Source organism: Ictidomys tridecemlineatus, chromosome 3, assembly GCF_052094955.1.
Source record: "Ictidomys tridecemlineatus isolate mIctTri1 chromosome 3, mIctTri1.hap1, whole genome shotgun sequence".
Taxonomy (NCBI): Eukaryota; Metazoa; Chordata; class Mammalia; order Rodentia; family Sciuridae; genus Ictidomys; species Ictidomys tridecemlineatus.
The window spans coordinates 123,636,953-123,663,406 of NC_135479.1; the positions used below are offsets into that span (position 1 = coordinate 123,636,953).

At 41.9% G+C, this 26,454-nt stretch overlaps 1 protein-coding gene across 1 annotated transcript in view; it reads left to right on the top strand.

Moving 5' to 3' along the window:
• The first annotated feature begins 201 nt into the window (after positions 1-201).
• Positions 202-26,454, top strand: part of Usp13 (ubiquitin specific peptidase 13) — a 105,628-nt gene continuing 79,375 nt past the window's right edge. The window contains exons 1-2 of the mRNA XM_005330276.4: positions 202-720; positions 20,225-20,350. Of these exons, the coding sequence (XP_005330333.1) occupies positions 553-720; positions 20,225-20,350 (294 nt within the window). The 5' untranslated portion in view covers positions 202-552. The remainder of the gene's footprint in view (positions 721-20,224; positions 20,351-26,454) is intronic.

A 26,454-nucleotide genomic window follows, 5' to 3' on the forward strand; every position in this document is an offset into this window, starting at 1 on the left:
AAGTCACCTCTTCTCTCTCTCTCTTTTTTTTTGTAAGCTTCAGTCCTGCTCTTTGTGTTGGCCTCCTTGGAGCTGTCCCCTGGCAAGCTAGGGATTCAGGATCGAAAACACCGCGGTGGTGGCCCGCCGCAGCCGCTGGCGTGGGCGAGAAGCCCGCTGTATTCCCGCGGGGCGTTCTGGCTCCCCGCCGGCTCGGGGATCCCGCTCCGCCGTCCCGGGGAGCCCTCCGGCCCTCGCCGCTAAGCCGGGCCGGGCGCACAGCCCCCTCCAGCGCCCCCTCCCCGGCGCGCTGCGGCTGGCGCTCCCCAGCGCCCCGCCTGACGCTGCAGCTGGGCCGGCGACTCGCCATTGGATTAAAAATAGCAGCGTCCCCCTAGCCCGGGGCCCCGGTGCCCGCTCCCGCCCCGCGGCCGGTTCAACCCGCTCTGCCCGCCCGCCCCGGCTCGCCTCGCGTCTCCCGCGCAGCCCGCCCGCCCGCTGGCGCCGCGGCGGCCGGCAGACCCCGCGCTCCGGCCCGGCTCTGCTCGGCTCTGCTCGGTGCGCGCCGCGGCCATGCAGCGCCGGGGCGCCCTGTTCAGCATGCCGGGCGGCAGCGGCAGCAGGAAGATGGCTGCAGGAGACATCGGCGAGCTTCTGGTGCCCCACATGCCCACCATCCGCGTGCCCAGGTCCGGGGACAGGGTCTACAAGAACGAGTGCGCCTTCTCCTACGACTCCCCTGTAAGTGAGGCGCCTCCGGGAGGGTCGCGGTGCTGGCGGCCTGGGGCGGCCGCGAGCCGCGGACCTCGGCGGCAAGTGAGGCAGGGGAGAAGATGCGCAGCGGCGGCTGGGGACCTCCTCCTCCTCCCGGAGCGCAGTTGGCTCGGGGGGCACTGCAGTTCGGCAGCCACTTAACGAGCGCCCCAAGGCTGCTGCCGCCGAAGACGGGGCCGCCAGAGTGGTCTGCTGCGCTGGGTTGCTAGGCTGCAAGGGCCCCGATCCCCAGCTGCCTTCCCACAGCCCCGCCACTGTTTGAAAGATAGATGGAATCAAAGAGTGAGTTCCCTGCTCTGAGCTGCACGTTGCAGATCGTTTGCGCCCTCCCTGGGGTGAGAGTCGGGGGCGAGTAGGTGGTAGGGATCGATCCCGTACCCCCTAAAACACAGCATTTCTCTTCCTGGGACCCTTTGCTTTGCCCCGGGATTCCCACTCCTGGACAATTCTTATGTCCTCTCTGAGCTTTTCTCCTTCCACTTTCCATTTCTCTCCACTGTTTCTTGGCATTAGAATGTCAGAGAAAACCTTCGGGTGTTTCCACTTGGGCAGCAGAAATGGGGGTCTACTGGATGGTTTTCTTAAGCCTTTCTTCTTTTCCCTTCTAAATGAGTCACTTGGCTGACGTGCGCTAGTATAAATTATTAAAAGTTCAATCCCGAGTCGTGACCTCAGAGACTGGAGGGGAAGTTAACGACGCATCACCGCCCTCCACCCAGGACGGCTGTTGGTAGTTTTCACCTGGTTGTAAGTGGATGTGTGAGAACTAGAAGGAGGGTGAATTGTCCCTTTTGGGAGTCAAGATGGGCTTCAAAGTGACTCAGCTGTCTGGCGTTTATCATGTCTTTTTGAGGACCGGGTTATTTTTATCCACCCACTTTAGATCTCATGTGTCACCCAGCAGATCTCAATGCATGAGGAGGTGCATGGATTGGAGGGAGAGGCAGTCTCACAACAATCCAACGCATTTTATTCATAGTATGTAGAGTATCCTTGAAGGAAAAAAAATAACACACACAAAAAAACAAATGAGTGCAAAATTTCCAAAGTTTCCTTTATTACTTTGTGGGTTGATATGGTTGGTTTCAAAGCATTATTGTTTGGTATGCATTGGACTCCCAGAATTATTATCCTTTCTCTGACGTTTAGTTTTTCTTTTGTTATTCCAGGTCATTTGGGGATAAAATCTAACTTACTTTTTTTTTTTTCTTTCAAAAAGATCCATGCAGAGAGGAGTGGAGTGGTTGTGTTTAAAACAGGATATCATGATCCCAGTACTCACAGTGACCATCAGCAGTACCAGTGCTTCCTGTTATCCACAAAATATTTGAGAATGTCTTGTGCAGACTGGCCAGTCCAGTGTTGGGCAGATACACTAATAGCCCCTGAGAGTGGAGAACATGAGGGTCCATTGCTAACTAACTTAAGCAATTGACAAGCCTTGAACTCTAGGAAGAAGAAAGTCTTGTAGGATTGTAGACGACTTTCTCCATGTTTGATTTGGATTGCACTTCAAGATCAGACTTTTTTATTGGAGAAACTTGTTATATAGAATATGGCATGTGTGAGAAAGAGCTGATTGTTTTAATTAACTTCTACAAATGGTACTGGGAATTTACTGTGTGCCAAATGCTGTTCTAGAAACATCTTGTCCAGTATAAAATGATGATTTCATTTGTATCACAGTAGTTCCTTGGGGGAGAGTAGGATTACTTACAAGTCTGATGAATCATTATATTTCATTATCTGTGTTCCAGGGGAGGAAGAGAAGGAAGGTTTTATACTAGGTATCTTAAAGCACAGTGCCTGATAATGTGAGGTATTTCCTTGTGGCACTTTCTTAATATTTGGTTGTGAATCCATTACACATTTCTTGAGCACCTACTGTGTGCGAGCTCATACATGCATGGCTAAGAACCATTCAGAGTGAAGTTCATTGGTGCCATGCACATCAAAATATTTTTAATTTACAAGAACTGTGGGACTATGGTAGAGAAAGGCAAAAACAAGTGAAAAAAAAAGTCATCCTTGTATTGGATACTGGTGAGATAGTTCATAGATAAAGATGGTTAGAAAATCAAGGAGACCAGCATTCTAGGGAAGGAAAATTACATGTGCAAACATATCAAGTATGAGTATCTTCTTATTATTTACCTATATTGTTTTTAAAAGAAAAAGAATGATTTGACAAGTAAGAAGAAGTAAGCTCAGAATCAAGAAGAGAGTAGATGGGGAAAGAGAGGTGATGGGGAAAGTGTTTGATCTTGACTTTTTTGTGTGTGTTTGCTGGGGACATGCACTTGCTAAGTGCATTGAACCTAGAACAGTACCTGATATTGTTTTTATATAGTCAGTTACAGAAAGCCACTCTAACTAATGAGGTTTAGAGTGGTGTTGGAAGAAGACTGAAGCAACAAATTTTTATTATGTTTTGGGTACAGTGTGAAGACCTCTGCTATTCTTCACATGGTGGGATGAATTGAATGGAACAGCATGTAACTATTTTCGGTATTCTTCTGCTTGCTTCCCACCCACCTTCTAGGGCTTGGTATATAGCAGGTGCTCCAAAACAGCTACTTTGGAATGAGGAAGAATTTGATTTTTCACCTACCTTTGTTCATCTCTCTGATTTGGTTTTCTCTTGCGCTCTGTAATCCACTTCCCAACTGAGCATCTTTTTAACATTCAATTCAAGTGGTTCTTCCTCTCGGAGTCATTTCCATAGTGCCCCCCACCAGACCCCATAAGCATCTCTATTGAACCACATGCTTCTGTCTGCCTTTGAGTGTGACCATTCCCAAGGCTAGGTCTTTTTCTTATTCCCACGAGCATGCATCTATACCAGGATCTCAGATGTTTAGGAAACATACAAATTACATGGGTGACATATTCTGTAAATGGTGAGGGTACAACACATGGGAAATGCTGGGAAAGGAATCATGTGAGATGATCACATTGAATGTGGTGACTTCATTGATTATTGGGGGGACAGCTGTGAAAGAGACAGCCAAACTAGCAGGGATCCAATTCTGATTCTGTCACCCAGATGGGTTACTTCTGTGGGTCCCAGTTTCTTCATGGATAAAACGGGGACCATACAGAACTTAACTCTGTGGATTAAATAATTTAATATGTAAAGTGTGCCTGGCTGATAAGTAGTCACTATATATATTTGATTTAAAAAAGAAAAAAAAGTGGAGGGGGGGGAGAGAGGAGGAGGAATGAAGGGAGGGAGGGTGGGAAGAAGAAAGGAAGGAAGAAAAGGAGTCAATTGTAAATTGTGAGCCCAAGAATTTGATTGTCATATGTTATGTAGAAAGTTTCATGTGGTTCATTGAAAGTGGTTCACCCTTGTGCAAACAGACCACCATGAAAATCTACTCTCATTTCTTGGCTGCACCACTTTCGTGTCGAGGTTGCCAGCTCTGGTGAGACCCATCTATGACTCTTCCACACTTGAGACTCCTTTCCTTTTCTAAGGCCCTTCCTCTCATCATTATTTTTCAAGGCTCTGTTTCCTCCTCCCCCCATCCCACCCCTTTAGACTTCATCCTTTCCTCTCAGTGCTTGTATTGCTTAGAGTCTGTGTCATGTAATACAGGCAATTAATTATAGTCTATCTTCCCTAGTTGGCTCTTATTTGCTTTCCCCCATTTAATTTTTATTTTTAAAGCATTTCCTAGGTGTGAGTCTCCGTAGCAAGCATCTCAGACTGCTCAGGAGCCTGCCACTCTGGTGCTGGTCACACCCCCTTGCTGTCTGTGTTCTGTGGACTGCTAACTATCTCAGCTGGGTCAGTGGAAACGTGGATGTTGAAATAGTGCTTTAGAGCAGGCAGTTTATTTTGGAAATATGTCCTCAGAAATGGAATAGTGACCAAGGGAACAGTGACAAAGAGAAGGAAGGAAAGCCACTCCAAGAGTAAGCTACAGAGTTGCTTTCCGCAGTATGCAACTGGTGCTTAATCCCTCAGGGAACTGTGGAATGTTTCTCAGAGTCCTCCACTTGAGATATGGAAGAGGGAGATATTTATCTACTGGCTCCCATCCCCCACTGGGCAAGTGTTGCTCCAGGAGTGCAAAGGCCCTCACTCTTCCAGGTTTGAGGTTGTGCCCAGAAGGCTGAGTAGGATCTGCAGGCTTCGTATGACCACCAGCAGCTGAGCAGCAAGAGCTCCTGGGTGCAGCTGAGGCTAGGGCTGTCGGGCCACACCTGTTGTGACAATCATCTGCACATAGTGGCTATACCAAAATGGTGGTCCAAAGAGATGTGAAACTCAGTGTACAGTACCCCCAATACCTCTTTCTCCCTTCCAGCATCTGGGCTATTTTCTAAGGGAAGCACCCCAAACCCTAGTTCTCTGAAGTTCTGAGATGGATTGCTGATGTGAAATGTCACAGTTGGTTCTCATCTTTCTTGGGGTTCTTTGCAAAACTAGTGGTCAGAGTCCTGGTGGTCATGACTGGTTTAGGTACACACGAGGAAAGGCTTCGAGATCTCCATCTGCTTATGGGAAAACTTTATGTTAGGAGTTCAGTAAGTCCTTCTTTCTGTCTTTTCCTCCACAAATATGTATACTTTTTATATGCCTGGTATTATCTCAGGCATTGCTAGCAATAATGGCAGCTCAATAGTTCCTCATTTCCCTTCTTCCTTGCTCCTTGTAAACACTTTCCATTTTCTCTCTGTACGGCTTTACTTATTCTAGGTACCTCATCTAAGTGGAATCACACAGTGTTTTACCTTTAGTGTTTGGATTATTCCACCCAGCATGATGTTTTCCAGGTTCATCCATTTGTTACAACCTGTATCAGAACTTTATTCCTTTTTAAGGCTGAATAATATTCCTCTGTGTATATGTGTCGCATTTTGCTTATCCATTCATCTGTTGTAGAATATTGAGATATTATCAACTTTTGGCTATTGTGAATAAAGCTGCTTTGATCATTGGTACAAAAATCTAGGTCACTGTAGATTTTGTGCTTTTTATCATTGTGCTGTGCACATTGCCTAGAAGTACCTAGAAGGTGTTTACTTATAGGGAGCACAATAATGTTTTATGTGGAAGACTCTTCCTTTTTTTAAAAATATTTTATTTTAGTTGTAGTTGGACACAATACCTTTTTTCTTTTATTTTTTGGTGGTGCTGAGGATCCAACCCAGGGCCCTGCTTGTGCTAGACGAGAGCTCTACTGCTGAGCCACAACTCAAGCCCCAAGACTCTTCTAATGGATAAACTAATAAGTGATGGTAAAGCAAAATTTAGGAACTTACAGACTCTATTCTTTTTTGAAGAAGTAAACTTAAACTGAATCTAATTTACTTAGTTTCACTTGTCAAAGCAAGCTTTATGACCTCTTTATATTCCGAAATATTTTTAGGGTTCCTGCAGAATTTTTTGCAGGGTTTCCATCTACTGGTTTAAACACCCACTGTATTAGAAATTAAAACAGGAAAACTTTTTAAACAATTTAAATAATTGCATTTCATTAGTTGCTGGGGTGGCAATGTCATGTAGCCTCTGAAAAATGCCACTGTAAACTGTTAACAACTTTTTTTTTTTTTTACTCCTTTGATGACATGGGTGGAACCCAGGGCCTCAAGCATGCCAGGACAGAGCTCTACACGAAGCCATGTCCCTAGGCCCAATGTACGCTATGAAAGAATGAGAGTGAAAAAGACATAATCTCATCTTATGAAAATGTTTTTGACCTTCCAAAGTGCTTGGAGTGTCTCTGGGGTGTTGCAGGGTTCCCAGGCCATACCTAGAAAACCAAAGTACTAGAGTTTAGTTCAGAAAAGTACAGTTGCTTTCTCTGATCACATACCTTGCCTGAAACTTGTTTTTTGGGGTTCGTACTAGTGTATTAGTCTTAGTTCAACTGTAGGTGTCATGTGTCACAGCAAGCACATTCTTTTTAAAGCCAATTAAAATTTATAGAATTTAATTGGCTCTTTTTGAAAAAAATTGGAACCACTTGGGTTGTGAATTTTTGGCTGCTTTCAGGGGATACCAGGGATCGAACCCAGGGTTGTTTAACCACCGAATCACACATCCCCAGTCCTTTTTTGTATTGTATTTAGAGAGAAGCTCTCTCTCTAAGTTGTTTTAGGGACTTGCTAAGTTGCTGAGGCTGGCTTTGAACTTGTGATCTTCCTGCCTCAGCCTCCTGAGCTGCTGGGAAAAGTAAAAATTCTTTATTCTGTTGATTGACTGTGAACTTCACTGTAGGGTGGTGTGGGTAACTTAAATGTTACAATCTTGATTTTTTTTTTTCCCCTTTTGTACAGTGGTGAGGTGACTTTTCTTATCTCTTTCCTGGGAAGTGAAGCCCTGTCTGCTGGTTTTAGGGAGCAGAGTGGGAGAAGAGGACTGGAATGGCCTCAGTATCTGGATATTGGGTCCAGGCTGGATGTTGACTGTCGGTTCTATCCCTGTCCCTGTTTTGCTGGGCTTTCTTCTCTATCGTAGGACTTTGAACCTGGACACTGTATTTCCAGAGTACTTTGACAGCAGGATTCTGGTTTTGATTCTGCTAGTAAGAGATTTGGAAGGTAAAAGAAAGTGAAAAGCTACTATTACTCTTGCAGCTATGACCCATGGCAAATGTGACATTTTTCTGGCAGCTTCTGGGTTGCCCCCATGGGACTTGGAGCCATCTCAATGATGGGGCACTTGAATCCCCTGTGCAGTTTCTTGTGATTTCTTAGACATTCTGATTTCCTGAACAACAGTGGTGGTTTTCCTGATCTTTCTTCTCATCACCCTTCCAAGGATTTTGTAAACTTTGAATTTCCTGAATTAAATCTCTTCCTGTCTGAAATATCTAGAATAGTGTTTATATTTCTCATTCCAAATCTGGTTCACACACATTTTCTTAGTCACTGTATTTTCAAATGGTACCTCTATTTTTAACGGAGCTCATTTTTGTACAGTCCTGAGACCTTTGCTGCTGTTGTTTCTGAGGTACTAGTGATTTAACCTACTAAGCTTCATTCCCAGCCCTTTTTAATTTTGAGGCAAGGTCTTGTTACATTCCCAGGTTGGCCTTGAATTTAGGATTCTCCTGTCTCAGCCTCCAGAGTAGCTGGGATCACAGGCATGTGCCACTGTGCCTGGCTGAAACCTGGCACAGGTGAGACTTTTGCTTTTACCTGCTTTAGAAGGGGGGGTGTGGTGTGGTGTGGGGGAGGGGCTGCTTGCAGTGGAGAGGGATCTGGGTCTCTGACCACTCTCTGGACAGATATTCAACCCTTCTTCCTTATTTTAGTCTCTGTTTCACCCCAACCAGGAGTTACCTGGAGTTGCCAGTGCCGGAGTCTTTTGGAAATTCTGGGGTGTAATCAGGTTGGATCTCGGCCTTCCTTGCTATTAGTCTAGGACTCAGCTCTGTCAGTCCCTCTCAGACCTTATCTAGTCACAGTCCAGCTTTATGGCTATAGTTTGTGTGTTTTTATTGGGGCTTCAGAAAGGAGAGAAATTAATGTCTGGGTGCCATCTGTCCTGTGTACCATAAAGTCCTACTTTTCCAAAGTAATTATCAAGAAGTCACTTGTGTCTGTTTTTGGCAGGGGCTAATTACCTTTTAAGTAGAGTTCTGGGGTATAAGAGATGAAGCTGATCCTTCCAGGAAGGCTTTTTTTGGGGAAATTTGTTTCCTTTTCTGTTCTGAATCTAGACTTTTGTTCAGTCTGAATTCTCGTTTCCCTCCCGTGCATTCCTGCTCCCAGCCTATGGCTCAGTTAAATATACTGTCATCCCTTTCAGTGTTCCAGGTCAGGAGATGTACAAGATAATTCACTCTGCTTTCCTTTCCCTCTCTTTGTAATTTTTAAAATTGTAAAATACACATAACAAAAAAAATTTACTGTCTTAACTGTGTGTGTGTGTGTGTGTGTGTGTTTGTGTATGTGCACACGCATGAGGGTATGCTTGCACATGCTGGAGATTGAGCCAGGGCCTTGTGCATGCAGAGCTTGAGCTCTACCACTAAGTTCTCCCTTTATTTTTTTTTAAAATAATTTTATGCTGTTTATTTAGGTGTTTTTTTTTTTTTTTTTTTTTAAATGTGGTGCTGGGGATTGAACCCAGTGCCTTAGGTATGCCAGGTAAGCCTTAGACCAGGGAGCCACAACTCCAGCCCCATCTTAACCATTTTTAAGTGTACACTTCAATGGCACCAAGCACCTCTGCATTGTCCTGAATTATCACCTTCATCACCTCCCAAAGCCTTTAGTCTTGCAAAACTGAAACTCCACCCATTAAACACTAACTCCTTCTTGGCCCCTTTCTTCATCCCTGATGGCCACCATCCTTTCTGCTTTTGGGTGGCTTGTGTAAATGCAGATGAAGAGAAGCATGGTCTCTGTGGATGAAGAGGCCAGGACTCCATGCTGCCACTCAACATTCAGTATTGTGGTGACCTGTGGAGGACACCCTTTGTCCCCATGCACCTCAGAGATGTGAACAAGGCTGCTATTTTTAGGGCTGGAACATCAGGACAATGCAACAGTGACAAGAATTTAACGAATCCTAACGTGCCTCCAGCCTGAGAGGTTGCTTGAGGTGCAGAAGAACATGTGCTTTCCATGATAAGATTAAAAATGAGACATTTTGTTTGGGGTTAATTAGCAAGTATTGCTGTTTATTTCGAGCCTATGTCATATGCTTATTATGAACCAAACACAGAACTAGGCACTTTTATGTACATCATCTCATTTAATTATGGTAGTTGTTGACTTGTAAGATACAGTTGTTACTGTTGCTGCTGTGTTACAGCAGAGAGGTTAGGCAATGTGTTAAAGGACTTGGTCAAGACTGGTGCCTGACAGAGACAGGAATGGAATCCTGATGTGTCTTGAAAGGGTAGACCCTGAAGCACTGACAGGATATTTACAGGGTGGCCCTTAAAATGTGTGCATGGAGGTTTCAGGTCTGGGAATAGTCAATAAATAAATTTGGAAGAGTTCCTGGACTGGACAATTGCATGGGATCTGAATAGGTGTCATTTTGGAGGAGGAAAGGACACAGGTATGGAGGTAGAGCCAAGCTTAGCGTGTGTGTGTGTGTGTGTGTGTGTGTGTGTGTGTGTGTGTGTGTGAGAGAGAGAGAGAGAGAGAGAGAGAGAGAGAGAGAGAGAGAGCTGTTTTATGGAAACTAGGGTCACTGGGGAGACAGAAGTGCAAGGCCGACTCCTCCATGAATTACAGAGGAGATCAGTCTTGATAAGATTATGGGCCAGCCTGTTAGGAGCCAGAACAACGTGAGAATGCTCCTCATTTAGTGCTGCTGTTCTGCAAGTGGAGTGGATAGATGGGGAGGCTGGGACCTTGAATCAGAGTGCAGATAGCAGGCTGCTGTAGACTGGCAGGGAGTACTTGCCCCAGGGTAATGATGATGGGGATGGAGATTTGGGGTGTTGTGGGGGTATACCCAATACAGAGTTTGATGAAAGATAAAGGCTCAACTTAGGGACAGAATATACAGTGTTGAAGGAGTGGGAGGAACTAAGGCCAACTTCCTCGCTGTGGCTTGGGAGATGGAATGTGTCGAGGACCTAAAGAGGGAAGGTGAGCGAGTCAGTGCAAGCAGTGATGGACTGAGTGGCCCCTGGGCAGTTGGCAACTGGAATGGAGCCCAGAGGTCAGGGTTTGGATTTCAGAGTCTGGAGATTCCTGGTTTAGAGACTGGATTTGTGAGTTCCAGGAGGCAATTGCATTGCAGGAGCCGTCGTACATGCAGTACATGGGGGCTTCCTGGTTCATGACAGACAGTCTGGAGTCAGCGTGCTGTGCATACACCACGCAGGCAGTTGGCCAAGAGGCAGAAGGTTCTTTAAGTGAATTGCAATTATGAAAACTTTCTCTTGCATGAACCAAGTGTTGCTAATTCTTTGGGTGTGGCTGCACATGTGGTGACCAGGACATAGATGTCTCTGTCCCCAGTAGTCCTTAGAAATAGTCTTGGTGGCTTGGCAGTGGGATTAGAGGATTGGTTGGCCAGGAGGAAAGAGAACATACGGAGCAGAATGGGGGGCGGGGGTGGATATAGGAAGCAGGGGTGAACAGGTTGCATTTTTGGGGTAAAACTTCTGAATTGATCCTTTGAATGTGACATTTGGTGGGTTCTGTCATTGACTGTTCTTCTTCTGGAAGAAGCCTTGGTTGTTGTGGGTTATCTCTCCAGGGCCCCAGTTTAATTGCTGGACAACAGTTGATGAGGTTAGGTGTCCTGTGGGGACTGTAACCTTTGGGTTATTTCACTAGCATCTCAGAGCCCTGTCCTTTGGGTCTTGACACTGTTTTTATCAGGGAGCTGTCAGCCAGGAGTGGCCACCTCCCAGGGCCCCCACTGTCCACTGGAGTTGGAGGAGTAGAGACCTCTCTTCCTCCCAGGAAAGCCTGGCAGAGCACCTGGCACAGGGCACTCACTTGAGTGGGGTGGCTCTCCTTGGCCTGCCCCTCCTACTTTCCTTGAATGAAACAGCCTTGGAAAAAAGGGAGAAACTGCTCTTTTCTTCAGGCCCTCGAAACGATGTCTGTGCTTGCTGACAGCCACCCACTGGTTTCCTGCCACCAAAATGACATCTGCTTCTCAGAGGCACGAGGAAGCCTGTGGGGGCCAGGCTGGCCTGGGTCCAGACTCTCCCACCTTACTATTTGGTAGCCACGTGACTTCAGCAAGGGCTTGGCGTTTACTGAAATTTTCCAAGTCTGGGCTTTCCTCTCACTAGGACCTACCTGCAAGGTTGTTGTCACCGTGCTGCTTGTGAAATGCTGGTATTGCTGTCCCTCACTCTCTAGCCAGAGGGTCTGTGGTGGAAGGAGATCCCCCTTTTCTGGAGGTAGGGTGGGGAAGAAGGTAGCATGGTGATCAAAGGGTCTTGAAGTTGCCAAAGAGAGAGATCCTGTGTGTGACAATTTTGCATGAAGGTTTGTTCTGTAGTGAAAACCACAGCCATGAGTAGTTGTTGGCCTCTTTGAGGAGAGTTTAGCTCAGGGCTATTATCCATACTTAAATCAGCTCAGAGTGATGGGCTTTATGAGTTAGCCTGGAAACCCAGTCTTCATGGCTAGCATAGTTTATCAGGGGAATTGCATCCTGAAGAAAGCCATTAGTTTTTTTTTTTAATATTTTTATTAGTGAGTGCATTATAATTATACATAGTAGTGGGATTCATTTTGACAATCATGCATGCACATAATGTAATGTGGTTCATTTCATTCCCAAGCACTTCTCCCTCAGTCCCCTTCCTCTACTGGTATCCCTTCTATTTATTTATTTTAATTGATGCATTATAATTATGCATAAGAGTGGGATTCATTGTGATATATTCGTACATGCACTTAGTATAATTTGGCCAGCTTAATTCCCTAATACCTAACCTTCCCCACCCTTCCTCTCTCTGCATTGATCTGTTCTTTTACTCTACACTTCTCCCTTTTATTTTCCTGAGATCCCTTTTTCATTCCTTTTCTTCTCTGGAGTTTCTGTATATGTAAGAAAACCTTTGATTTTTCTCAGTCTGGCTTATTTCACTTTGCAAGATGTTTTCCAGTTTCATCCATTTACCAGCAAATGACATAACTTCATTCTTCTTTATGGCTGAGTAGAACTCCATTGTGAATATAGACCACATTTTCTTGATCCTTTCATCTGTTGACAGGCACGTGGGCTGGCTCCACAACTTGGCTATTGTGAATTGCACTGCTGTAAACACAGGGATGCATGAATTACTATAAAATGCTGATTTCCTTTTGGATAAATACTAAGGAGTGGAAGAGCTGGGTCATGTGCTGGAAAACCATCAGTCTTAAAAAATAAAAATAAAGGACTAGCAAAGGGTGTCTTGTTGACAAGGTAGTTTCACATTTTTATTTTTTTACATACAAGCTGGGAACTGCATTTATGGGTTATAGCTTCACTTTAGCACAGCTGAAGGTGCTGAGCTCAGAGTCTTCTGAGCTTCATCTACCAGTGGCTCTTATAGTGCCATTTGTCCTGTGAGCATTGTGATAGAGGCCTCTCATTTTCTCCTCAGCCCTTCCCCAGAGGTTGCCGGTGACAACATCCTCATTGCTCAAGATACTTATAGCGAGGACTCAGTTTTCTATTTGAGAAAAAAGTGAATAAATGACACTTCAATAAAGCAGTACATTTATAGTGGCATCAAAACCTAATTGTTTGGACTCTGCTGTTATTTAGTGCATCCAGGCTGAACAAGGTGTAGGAGTCTTCTGGAGAAAGAAATCTAACTTTCCAAGTGAGAGCACATTTCAAGAATCATTACTGTCTTCACACTTCTCTTTCTTCCCCCCTGTTTTGTTTTTGGCTGGACATTTAACCCAGGCCCTTTACCATTGAGCCACATCCCTAGCCCTGTATCTTTTCTTAACAATTCATGGCCACAATCATGATTTATCAATGTTTAGCAGAAAGACCTAGACTCTCTTGGGATTACATTCATTTTTTTCTTCTTCTTAATTTAGGTAAACAAATTTATTTCAGTGGCTTTTCTGTTGAAACCAAAGTTTTGGATTTTGCAAATACTGTGTTTTGGTAATTCTGTTTTACAGTTTCTTTGTTATCCAGCCTGTTTTCTGATAATGCTTTTTCTTTATTTCATTTCCTATTTCTATGTGTCTCAGGCCTGCTGCCCTTGATCTGGAACCTTGTTTTACTTTTTATTACACCTTTATGCCTCATCTGCATGTACTTAACGTTTGTATTTTTAAAATCGTCTGGTTTACTCTAGAAGCCAGAATGTCCTGGGATGTGTGCTCTGGATATTGTAATATCTGAATGCATGTCTGCCATTCATATATGGAAATATCCCAGTGGTACTTACAGGTAGATGGTTGCTTGGTGAAAGCAGGAGTTGGGCAGAGAGCAGTGGGGTGTCAAACCAGTTAGCAGTTGTCCTGGATTCCACCCTTTCCACTCCCCCCCTACATCTAACCTGTGTTCCATGTCCATGGGTGCTGTTCTAAAATTATCTCCTAAATTTGCCTAAGTTGCCCTCTCTCTGCTGTGAGCCCCTTTCCCTCTCCCAGGCAAGCTACCATTTGGCCTTGATTAGACATAGGCTATCTACAAGAACTTTCTGGGCTGGGGTTGTAGCTTGGTGGTAGAACACTTGCTTGTATCAGCACTGTCCAGTAGAGTGGCCACTAGCTGCACGAAGCACAGTGAGCATTTAGTGTGTGGCGAGTGTGTGCAATTGAGGAACTGAACTTTTAATTTAACTTTGATTACCTGCCTGTGGCTACTGTATTGGACAGTGTGAAGCTAGACTGTACAGTAACCTCTTCACTATATGCTTTCTTGACCTCTTCCCTATGATTCTTTCTCAGTAGCCAGAGTGATCTTTTAAGATGTAGATGAGACTGGAAAGCCCTTCAGAAGCTGTGCATCCTGATTAGAGTGAAGCCGAGCTCCTCTTCTACCCATTCTACTGTCTTTCCTATTCCTAACCTCCCTCCTCTCTCCTCATTTCCTTTTCTCTTATCCAGTGAACTTCTATTCTCTCCACCTTATTGTGTGTTAGCATCCACATGTCAGAGAGAACATTTGGCCTTTGGTTTTGTGCCCAGCCCTTTTAAATATTTTATTTAGAAACAGAGTCTTGCTAAGTTGCTGAGGCTGGCTTTGAACTCGTGATCCTCCTGCCTCAGCCTCCCAAACCGCTGGGATGCAGGTGTGTGCCACTGGTCCTCTTATCCCTGCCAGAAGTTATCTTCTACATCTTTTTTGTTTATTTTTTTTCTCCCCTAAGGAGATGTAAACATTAGGGCAGGGCCTTGCTGTGTCTCTATTGTCATTTGTGGATTGTGGAGGGACTGAAGCCCTCGGCTGCCCCACATCCATCAACTTCTCTTGTCCGCTGGAGGTGACAAGACATCATCCTTCTCTTTCACAGCTTGTTCTCCAGATTCCACACCTATCACCCACTTCTGCAGTTGAGGATGGCTTCCAGCTGGGGTAGTGTTCTCCATCAGTTTAATTTTTTTTCTCAGTTGTAATTATATTCTTTTCTCCCTCTGAGATTATACTCCTTATTACCTCTATTTTACTTGTACATTCCCAGATTTCCTTAGCTACAAATCTCAAGATAATCTCTTAGTTATTTCAACCATCATTTTTTTTTGAGGGGTACCAGGGATTGAACTCAGGGCCACACAACCACTGAGCCACATCTCCAGCCCTATTTTGTGTTTTATTTAGAGACAGGGTCTCACTGAGTTTCTTAGCGCCTCACTTTTGCTGAGGCTGGCTTTGAACTCCAGAGCCTCTGCCTCAGCCTCTCGAGCCTCTGGGATTATAGGCACGAGCCACTGCTCCCATACTTTTTTTTTCTTTAAATATTTTATTAGTTGTTGGTGGCCTTTTATTTATTTTTATGTGGGGCTGAGAATTGAACCCAGTGCCTCACACATGCTAGGCAAGCGCTCTACCCTGAGCCACAACCCCAGCCCTCAACCCTACTTTTTGAGTAGTAAGACTACATAGCACCTCAAAGCTGTGCAATTGGGTTGCTGAAACCAGGGAAATCAAATAAAGGGAACATTCAAAGACTGTTCCATTCTGTGTATCTATATTTGGGTTCTAAATACATTCAGTTAAGAAAACTTTTATTTTTTTTTTAAATAAAAAAAAAATCCATTCTTGAAGAACCTAAAAATGCCAAAAGACAACGTGAAAAACATCCTACCTTATCCTTCCTTTTGAGATAACGTCATCATATGCCAGGCAGAGGGAACATCTTGTGTGTGTTATAACATCCCAATGCTGTTTATTTTACCCTCTTTCTTTATTCAAAAAAATACAACGCACATATTTTCTATCAGTAAATGTTCATGCGACGTCAATTTTAAGTGGCTGATGAGTATCGCCTTTCAGGGATATGCCATAAATTATTAATCATTCAGATCACTACCTTTCAAGACTCCAAAAAAAGCAAATTTAGTTAATCTTTTCTTCTTCTTCTTTTTTTTTTTTTTTGAACAGCTGACACCATGCCCTTGTCCCCTGTCTCTTTTGCAAGGGAGTGTGAGTCACAGTGCTCCATGGTGTTAGTATGCAATTTGTGCTGGATGTGGATTTATTGTGACTCCATCTCCCCACCTCATGTTTCTCTTTATGGCAGTGACCTCTTGTTTTGCACAGGAGACTCCGTCCTGTGGTTATGAAAACAAGCACTGCTCACGACTGTTTCCTGAGCGCGTTGCTCACATGTGCTCATTCTCTCTTCCTGTCTCCAAGAAACACCAGGGTAAACAGAGTTCTCTGAACACCTACTGATTGACAATGCGGTGTGGTGTATTTTTATTTAAAATGACTGTTCACTTGCTACTTTGAAACGCGTAACCTTGACCTTTGTATTCCGGAACGTTTTAGCATTCTCTTAAATGGCAGGCAATTTGAAAGAGATGACCTTGTCCTTGAAGTTGCTTCTGAATAAGTGTAGGGTAATACAATGCAAGTAGTAATGTACCTATGTATATTGAAACGCACTGGAGCATGGGATTCAGCAGTATGCGGGCTTCTGGTGCTGCTCCTGTCTCTTCTGGTCTGATCCTGCCAATGGGAGATGTTTCAAAGGGAATGTTATAGAGCTCCAAGAACTGTTTTTGGACTTTCTTATTATTTTAGGTGTCAAAATAAGTCTTGCATCTTGGTCAAATTTTTGGTTGTTGCATTATGAAAATGATCATTAGAATCCTAGTTGGATTGAGCAGAGAAGTGCACCTTGGTCATTCTCGTCTGGGTGTCCCCGGAAAATAGGAGCCTGACAGCGATCGGGGTCTGAAGATGCCATCCACTGTCCTGAGGAACCACTCTAGGCCGACTTGGTCCCAGTAGGTAGAAGGGCTACAGCAAGGTAAACAGAGTTCTCTGAACACCTACTGATTCACAATGTGGTGTATTTTTGTCTAGACTTCTGAAAGTGACCATAGCCAGAGAGACCTGAAAAGCTAGCTGAACCTCATCAGGCTGTTTTTCCACATTTGGCATCCCTTGAATTTTGCTGGTCCCTATTGTTTAGTTTAGCCAAGAGGTAGGTACCAATGCCCAGAGTAAGTGTTTAGAAATTTCTGCATCAATTTGACATTGCAGCCACATCCAGGTGTGTGATCACTGGGTTTGTTTGAACAGAGTAGAGATGCATTTGGATTTTGTGGCACTTGTGTTCGAGAAAGTCCATACCTGGTCCTGTCTGTGACTGAGTCATGTGCAGTGGGACCACGCAGTAAATGAAAAACACAGCAAAGCAGGTTTGTCATGCAGCGCAATAGTTTGGGAAGCACTACTCCAGACCAACAAGAAATAGTTGGGGGTGCCAGGGAAATAGCTCAATTGTTTTGTTTGCCTCTCATGCACAAGGCCCTGGGTTCAAACCCTAGCACCACCACACACACACACACAAAAAAAAAATCAGTTTCACTTCAGACCTTTTTCACTGTGTGGCCTCCCTCCCTTTGTCCCCTTTCCCACTTGTCAGCTTGATGTTGCTCCTTTCATTGACTTTATTTTTCTGCATGCATTTTACATGACCCTCTACACATTTTTATAGGATTATGCACACTTAAGTTCATCACTTAAAATAATATTATCATATTCTATTGTGTTTTAACACCATAGTATCTTAGCCCCTCTGTCTGGGACCATTGTTACCTTTTCTTTTTAAGAAATAGTGCAGCTGTGAATATTTTTGTACAAATTAGCATCCCCCTCCCCCTTTTTTTTTTGTTCCTGACATCTGTACCCAAAGAGATATCCTGCATCAGAGGGTCAGTTTTCTTGTTTTCTAGAAGAATCTGAACTGATTTATATTGTGGGAGTACATTTTTAGGTCTTCTCTGTGATTTTAGGCTGTGCAATTTTAATTTTTGCTGGTTTAGTAGGCATAAATATGTGCCTACATATATATGTGCCCTGTGATGATTTGATTTTTATATTTTTATATTTTGGCACATTTTAAAATCAAATGTGTGAAAATCTCTTATCAAGGTGAACTTTAATGTTGATGTCTTGTAATTTTATCAGGTCTTACATAGTTTGGATATGAGCTTCTGGTCATGATAGATTACATCTTTCCCCTTTCTGTTATTGTTTTCTGTTTGTTCCATGACATTTTTACTGTAAAACTCTTTTATTAGTGTTTACATTTTAATACTGAGTTATGTCATCTCTGATGATATCCTTTATTCTTGGCCAGAAATTATTTTCTACTTTAGAAGTAGAATAAAAAGAGTATTCTGTTATTTTCTAGGCTGTTTTAAATTTTTTTTTTTTTTTTTAACTTTAGAAGTGTTGGGGCTGGAGTCTAGAGCCGTGAGCATGTGTTTTACTACTGAGCCATACCGGCCCCCTTCTGTCAACTTTTATTAGTGATATTTCTCCCTTTTGTTTCTTATGGTTTGACATATATTAAGCAAATATCACAAAATGTATCTATTTCTGGACTTTACATTTTATGGTATCATTTATTTAAAAAATCAACTTAATATGTATTTTATTTATAATGTTTTATGTTTATTTTATCGTTTTGTGGTACTGGTGATTGATCCCAGGGTCTTGTGCTTGCTGAATACTTGTTCTATCATTGTGCTATACCCTCAGCTATGATGCAGTGTATTTTTTGGTAAGGTTTATGACTATGACAGAGAACATGTTTATTTTTTAAAAAAACTTTTGAAAACACCTAATCAAATGTAATATGTTGTCTTTTGTTAAATGACTTTCTAATTTTATCTAAATGATCTCATTTTAAGAGGAAAATCTAGAAGCACATGCTAAATAATAGTTTATGGGTTTCATTGCATACTATTTTGCAGACAAGTTTTAAAAATCCATTTGCAAGTGTTTGTTACTAGTATATAAAATAGCCATTTACTGTTATCAGTTAACTCATATCCTATGACCTTGCTAAATTCACTTATTTCTTCATAATCTTTATATCTTTTATCTCTGTCTTTACTCTTATTTGCCTTTTTTCAATCTACATGCTACAGTAACAGGCACATAGTTGAGCTAATATTGTTACAATGTTCTTGTTGTGACAGGACTCCTCCATAGCCTGGTTTATAAACCACAGATACAGTGGTGGAGATTTTCATTATTAGAAACTTTAAAAAAGTTAATCCTGAGTTATTGGAACTTTAAAGATTACTTTTTATATATTTGCAATGAGCATTAACATCTATTTTGATATTATCATTTGTATTCTACTGAAATGCAGTATAAGGAATTTTGATAGGTTGTTTGACAGGTGTTTCGGAAGTCTGTTTTTTGTTATCGGAGGGGTGAGATTAACAGATGCTTAATGAAATCCACTTCCTTGGAGGAAAGGTGTCTGCTTTCATAGTTTGTGTTTATAGAGAAGAATGCTAGGCAAAGTGAAAAGAAAAAAAAAAGAGAGAGAAAGATGAAATTGAGATTGAGAATTAAGTATCAAAATGCGAACAGTATCTTTGCTCGTTTTAGTAAAATTGTGTCTTTAATTCAATAAAGTTATGTGCTTTGAAATGAGAGAAAAACATAAATAGATTCAAATCTAACCCTGACAATTCCAAGCTGTGTGAACTTGGGAAAGTGATTTATCCAGAGCGTGTTTTGTTTGTTTGTTTTTAAACTATAAAGATGAAAATACTTATAAGCAGCTTGCAGTGGTTAGTATTAGAAATAATATACCAAATGAAGCTGGCACATATTGTGCACCTAGTAAACCTAGCTAGGATTATTATAGGACTCTACCCTTTATTATTTACTTTTCAAGTTATTTATTTATTAAATTGTTATAATTTTATTCATATTTATTTATTCATGTGTACACAAATGAAGGAAGCAATATCTTTGAAGAACCCTGTCCTTCTAAAAATATCTAACACTTTGTGTTCCTGGACACTTGCACTGATGAATATGGAGGAAAGTGATTCAAATATGACAGTGACTGGGGCTGGGGATGTGGCTCAAGCGGTAGTGCGCTCGGCTGGCATGCGTGCAGCCCGGGTTCGATCCTCAGCACCACATACCAACAAAGATGTTGTGTCCGCTGAAAACTAAAAAATAAATATTAAAAAATTCTGTCTCTCTTCTCTCTCTTTAAAAAAATATACTTTAAAATATGACATTGACAATGATGTCAGACCCTTTGCCAAATTTCTTTCCCTTTCTCTCCTTACCCCCTTTTGAAGAGTCAGACAAGCCTGTTATTTTCCAGGGTCTCTGAGGCTCTCACCTGACTGTGAAGGTTGTCTGCATTTGCTAAATGGAGGGCTCAGCTGTCCAGGAACACCCGCCCCTCAGGGCTGGACTGTGAGTCATTGGGGGTCACTGCAGATCACTGCAAGAGCCAAGGGGACGTTCAGCAGGCTTTGTCTCCAAGATTTATCTCTCTTTCCCTTCCCTTTTTCTGACTTCTTGGCCAGGCATCCTTGGCTAATGTTATATCCTGTCTCTTTCTTCTAGAACTCTGAAGGTGGACTCTATGTATGCATGAATACATTCTTGGCCTTTGGAAGGGAACACGTTGAAAGACATTTTCGAAAAACTGGACAGAGTGTGTACATGCACCTGAAAAGACATGTGCGAGAGGTGAGATGAACATTTTTGGAGAACTTGATTTGATATCTTCCCTGCAGCATTGTCTGAGCATGTTTTATCATACAGAGAGTTTACTATGCCTGCATAAATTCTGATTCTCCTGGATGATGGAATTAAAAACTGTACTGTTTGTAGAAATGCATGGATTGCCCCCAAACCTAATCTTAACCAGTTTTCTTTTCTTCCTCTAGACCTCTGAATGGAGTTGTCTTAACATGAGTTAAGGCAAGGATTGACTGGGTAGAAAAATCAATTTAAGTTTAACTGGGTACAGTGACACATTGCCTCTAATCCCAGTGACTCAGGAGGCTTCGAGTTTGAGACCACCGGCCTTAGCAACTTAGCAACGAGGCTGTAAGCAACTTAGTGAGGCCCTGCCTCAAAATAAAAAATAAAAAGCGTTGGGGATGTGGCTCAGTGGTAATGTGCCCTTGGGTTAAATCCTCAGTGCTAAAAATATATAAATAAAAATGAATTTAAAAATGTAGAAAAGTATAGAAAATAATGCCGGAGATACTCATCATAGACCCCAAAGTCAGAACTGAAAACATTAAATGCTTTTGCTTCAGAATAGTTTTTTCCTCCTTTTTTTTTAAAAAAATATTTTTTATTGATGGATTATAACTATTCCATAATAGTGGGATCATTATACCTTTTTTTCCTTTTTTTTAAATTGATAGGAATGTAGCTTTCCTTCCCTCCTAGGTGAAAGAATCACATCATTACTGTGAATCACTTTTTCTCATTCTCATACATGTCATTATATTTATTTAAATATGTGTATTCACAAACAATGCATGGTATAACTTCATGTATTTAAAGATGTAGATACATGCAATCACACTTCTACTTATATTTCTGTGTAGTTTTCCCTCTCAATGTTGTTTTGGAATCTATCCATGTTGAATTGCATCTGGATATACTTAGTTATTTTAGTAGTTATTTGGTATTCCATCTTATGAGTACCATGTAATTTATACTAGTCTCATTGATAAAGTTAAATAGTTTCTTTCTTTTTTATTTCCTATTATAAACAATGCAACAATATGTACACTTCTCCTAGGAGTACACATACAAGATTTATTTAGGAAATATATCTTAGAAATGGTATTGCTAGCTTATGAGTGCATTTATCTTTATTTTTATTAGATGAAGATAAATGCCTCCATAGAGTGATTACACCAACTTGCTCCCCTGTCTGCAGTGATTTTGAATTACTGTTTTCCCATACGCTCACCAGCCCTTAGCCAGACTTTTTTTTTTATCATTATTTTAAAAATATTTATTTAGTTGTAGGTGGACACAACACCTCTATTTCATTTCCATGTGATGCTGAGGATTGAACCCAGTTCTCCACGCATGCTAGGCAAGCGCCCCACCCTTGAGCAACAACCCCAGCCCTTAGCCAGACTTTTGATTTTTGCCAGTCTATTGGTTATGAATTGACACCTAAATATTTATCATTTACTTTTTTGGGGGTTGAACACCTTTTTGTGTATTTATTGTCCATTTTATTGTTTTCTTTTTTTTCCTGATTTGCCTATTTATGTTTTTTTGCCTCTTTTTTGTGGTTTATCTTTTTCTTTGTAAGTTTAATGAACTCTTTTTTCATTCTGGGTACCAAATCTTTGCCTGTTATATGCAAAATTTTCTTATGGTCTGTGGTTTATCTTTTGTCTTTTTACTATTTTTTTTTTAATGGTAAGTGGTAGATACCCATGTATTTTTTTTCTACATTTTTTTATTGGCACATTGTAGCTGTATATAATGATGGGATTTGTTGTTACATATTCATATGTACACACAATATAACAAAATAATTTGGCTGATAGTCTTTTCACATTTTTTATGAAAACAATTTGTGGAGTTTTAAATTAAATTGTAGTCAGGTTTACTAAACTGTTTTTTCTTATAAGTTATGCTGTTTGTATCTTTTCTAAAAAACTGTTTCAGAACTGAAGGTCATAAAGATATTTCTTCTAGGAGTTTGATTTTTAAAGCAAGTATATGCATATGTGTATGAGAGTGTTCTAAAATTTTAAGTTTTGAAATTTTGTATAATTTATTTTTATATTTGTATAATCTATTTTTTTCTATGTCGATAACTGGCTGTCCCCCTACTAATAAAGCATTGCTTTTCAGAATGGGTTGATTCATGGTGCCATCTTTTTTAAAAAAAATTTTTTTTACTGTAGATGACAAGATACCTTTATTTTATGTGGTGCTGAGGATCGAACCCAGTGCCTCACACATGCTAGGCAAGCACTCTGCCACTGAGCTCTAGCCCCAGCCCCTATGGTGCCATCTTTTTTATATTCTAGCTTGACATTCATACTGTGGTCATATTGGGACTCTTGCTTGTGTTCTATCTTATTTGTCTCAGCATATCTGGTAGCGCAAGCACTCTTTACATGTTTGTTTTCTCCCCAGAACTTTGTTGGGTATTTTTGGACATTTATTTTTCTAAAATGGATTTTGGAATCAGTTCATCTGGGTAAAAAAAGTCCTACTGTGATTTCGATCACGGTCACATTGACTTCATAGATCAACCTATAATCCACATTGCAAGGATTATTTCTGGGAGTTTCATGAGGGCCTGGACTTTGTCTGCTTTGTTCATTTCTGTGTGTTACCTTGAATAGATCTTAGCATACAGTAGGTGTTTCACAGATATTTATTGAATGGCCATTTGACCAGACTTTTCTCTATTTATTCAGGTCTTTTATTTTGTTCAATAATATTTTGTAATTTTTGGTAAAGGGATTTATATTTTGTTAGTTTTTTAGGAAACTTATAATTTTTGTTACTAACGTGACCGCTATCTTTTATTTCTTACAAGTTTTGTTACTTATTCATGTTACAAATTTTGTTACTTATTGATGTTGTGTTATATAATTGGTTAATGATTGGGTATGTTATATAGTCTTAATAGTTTGTAGACTATTTTTCATCTTCTAGTCAGTTTTGATTTGAATTTTATTTAGTATCTCACCTTTGCCTACCTAATTGATCTTGGTTTAACAGAAAGGCCAGGAGGTCAGATAAGTCACATATTCAAAGATTAGCTTTAAAATAATTTAATTTGGGCCTGACATATGAGATTTACATTCACTACTACTGTTAGGTCGTAAATGGCAATTCTTTTTTTGTGTGTGTGTGTGGGGTGTTGCTGGTATGGGGTTTGAACTCAGGGGCACTCTACCACTGAGTCACATCCCCAGCCCTGGTTTCTATTTTATTTAAAGACAGGGTCTCACTGAGTTCCTTAGCACCTTGCTGTTGCTGAGGCTGGCTTTGAACTTGTGATCCTCCGGCCACAGCCTCCTGATCTGCTGGGATTACAGGTGTGCGCCACCATGCCTGGCTCACACAATTCTTATGAAGTCTACTTTGTCCCATATATCTTAGTGTAGGGTGATGAGCTTTTAAGACACAGGAGTTGGGAGATGGAAAGAAAAGGAAAAAAAAAAAAAAAGAAAGAAAAACTGAGGCCCAGAGACTTGTAAGTTGCTCAAGTTCACAAAACCTGCAGCAGCGTTTTGGAATGCTGATTATTTTTTATTATCAGTTCTGCCTCTGAAATTTTAAGTTAAGCATTTTACTCTTTGGCAACAAACTCTACTCATTTTGACTTTTACTTGTTCATTTCTATTTTGATCTGTTCTTCCTCCTTGAGTCCCCTGGGCCTGTGACTTGTTTAGCCTGCCTTTCATGTCTTATGACAATAAATATTCTGTCATCTACAGTCCCCTTAATTGATACGTATCCTCTTGTCTTGCCTCCTTAATTATCCACCAGAACCCCAGTTAGCCCATTTAAGTCTCCCTCTGTTTCCATACACAGATTGCAGGAAACTCCATAGCACCATGGGGTTTGGGACTATATTGTCTATTTTGCATTACTGTAACAAAATACCCGAGGAAAGATAGCTTTATATAAAAAAAGAGTTTTATTTAGCTCATAGTTTTGGAGGCGGAAAGTCCAAAAAGCATTACACAAGATCTGGAAAGGATCCCATGGCCAATGACTGATGGCAGAGTGAATGAGGGGGCCAGAAACCTGTTTTGGGAGACTAATAATTCCTACAGTCCCTTCTGTAGGAATGGAGATCTAAGGAGAGATGTTTAAAAAGGTTTCACCACTGCCCAGTACCACCCTGAAGACCAAATCTCCAAAGCATGAACCTCTGGGGGCTTTGGGCAAGTAACATCAAAGCATCCCAGGGACCAGGTCAAATTTCTGTTCCCGTCCTTCTGTTGAGCCCTCGTACTCAATTTGTCCTCTCCTACTGCCTTGAGTAGCCACTCTGAACGTTGGCTACCTTCCTCAAGCCTTTACTAGTACTTACTGTTCTCAGAAAATTATTTTGACTTACACTTTGGAGAGAAAACTGGGACCCTGGACAGGCATCCACATAATTTCTTTTATAGAATTCGTCTCCAAGTTTTCACCTCTGTTCCCTCCCGTCTCAGCAGGAGGATTCCCATCTCTCCTCCCAGTCGGTCCTGGCTCCTCCTACCTCAGTTAAACTTGCTCCTTCATTATTTCTGCTCTCTCTTATAGCCTCAGTGTCTTCTGGCTTATTTTCTCCGGCCTAAAACAGAACACTTCACCAAACCGTCCCTCCAGTTTGTGTCCTCTTGTAGGCATCGCGTCCTTCAACTGAAGCATCTCTAGAGACAGTTCTTGGGGTCTCTTCTACATCTCCCTTTAGGCATGCCTTATAGTCCGATTGATTTCGTTAATCCACCCAGAGTGCCCAGGAGGTGGGTGAGCTCCGTGGCCACCATGGATGGAGACATTTTAGCTCTGATGTTGCTTGGTTTTTGGGTGTGTGAATATTTGAGTTTGTTCTTCCCCTGGAACTGTTCCTCCTCGGCTTCCTTTGGTACCACCATGTCTTAGCTTCCTGCCTCCTTTCTGACTGCCTTCTCCCCGTGTTTTAAGCGAGCATCTGTTCCTTCTTTCACCCCTGTGTTAGTGGCCTATCCTAGGATGCCATTTGATCATCCTGCCTTCTTTCTCTGAAAGATGCCCTTCCTCACATCAGTGTCACCCACATCCTTGTGCATTCACTCCCTGAGCTGATGGCTTCCAAATTAACACCTCTCCAGAGCTGAGGATCTGACCATCCAACTGTGACCTGGATTTTTCTTCTCCAATATAGCATAGGCTTCAGGTTCATATATCAAGTTCGGTGTGCCCAGACGTACAAATTATCCTCTTTCTCAAAATTGTCCTTCCTCTTGGATGCTAGGTCCTAGACATTCTTTGGGCTCACTTTCCTTCTTCTCTATTTGGTGATCAAGTCTGGTTACTTGGTTTTCCCAAATAGCTCTGAAGTCCATCCTATCTTCTTCATGTTTGCTCTTCTCATCTGAGTGTTCAATGTCCCTGGAAAGAACTGGCACAGTGGCTTTCTGACTGGTTTTCCTTCCTTTAAACTGGCTGCCGTTGGTCCCTCCTAGTCTGCACCCTCCCCTAGAGTGATCTTTCCCAGTGCATAAATCTGTGCATCTTGGCATCCTGAAGCTGCAGTCTCTGATGTCTCACCCTGGGAATAGGCATTTGGCCTCAGTTCAGACTTTTGCATGGTTACAAGGTGCTCATTATCTGGTCCCCACAGCCTTTATAACCCTCACTCTTACTCCAGCAACTTCATGCTCTGTACCTGGCAAACCACTCTCCTTTCTGGAACACCCTGAGGTTTCATGCCTTTGTGTATGCTCTTTTCTCTGTTTGGGATGCCTTACTTCAACCCTTATTCCTTTTTTACCTATTGTACTCTCTGTGGTCAAAATACCCATCTGTCCGTCCATCCATCCATCCATCCATTCATCCAAATATTTATGAGTAGCTGCTCTTTTCAGGTATTGCTGTTCTTGTTACATGACCAGCCCTGCCCCTACGCCTACTCCAGATGAACCAAGCATTTCCTCCTCCTTTTAATATGATTGTACCTTTTAAAAAATTTGTCTTGATTCTTGCCACAATTTATTTATTGGTGGTTGTTTATGTATGTTTCCCTACACTGCTGGTGAGCTCAAGAGATGGAATGTGTCTTCATTCAGTTTGTACCCTGATCCTTAGCATAG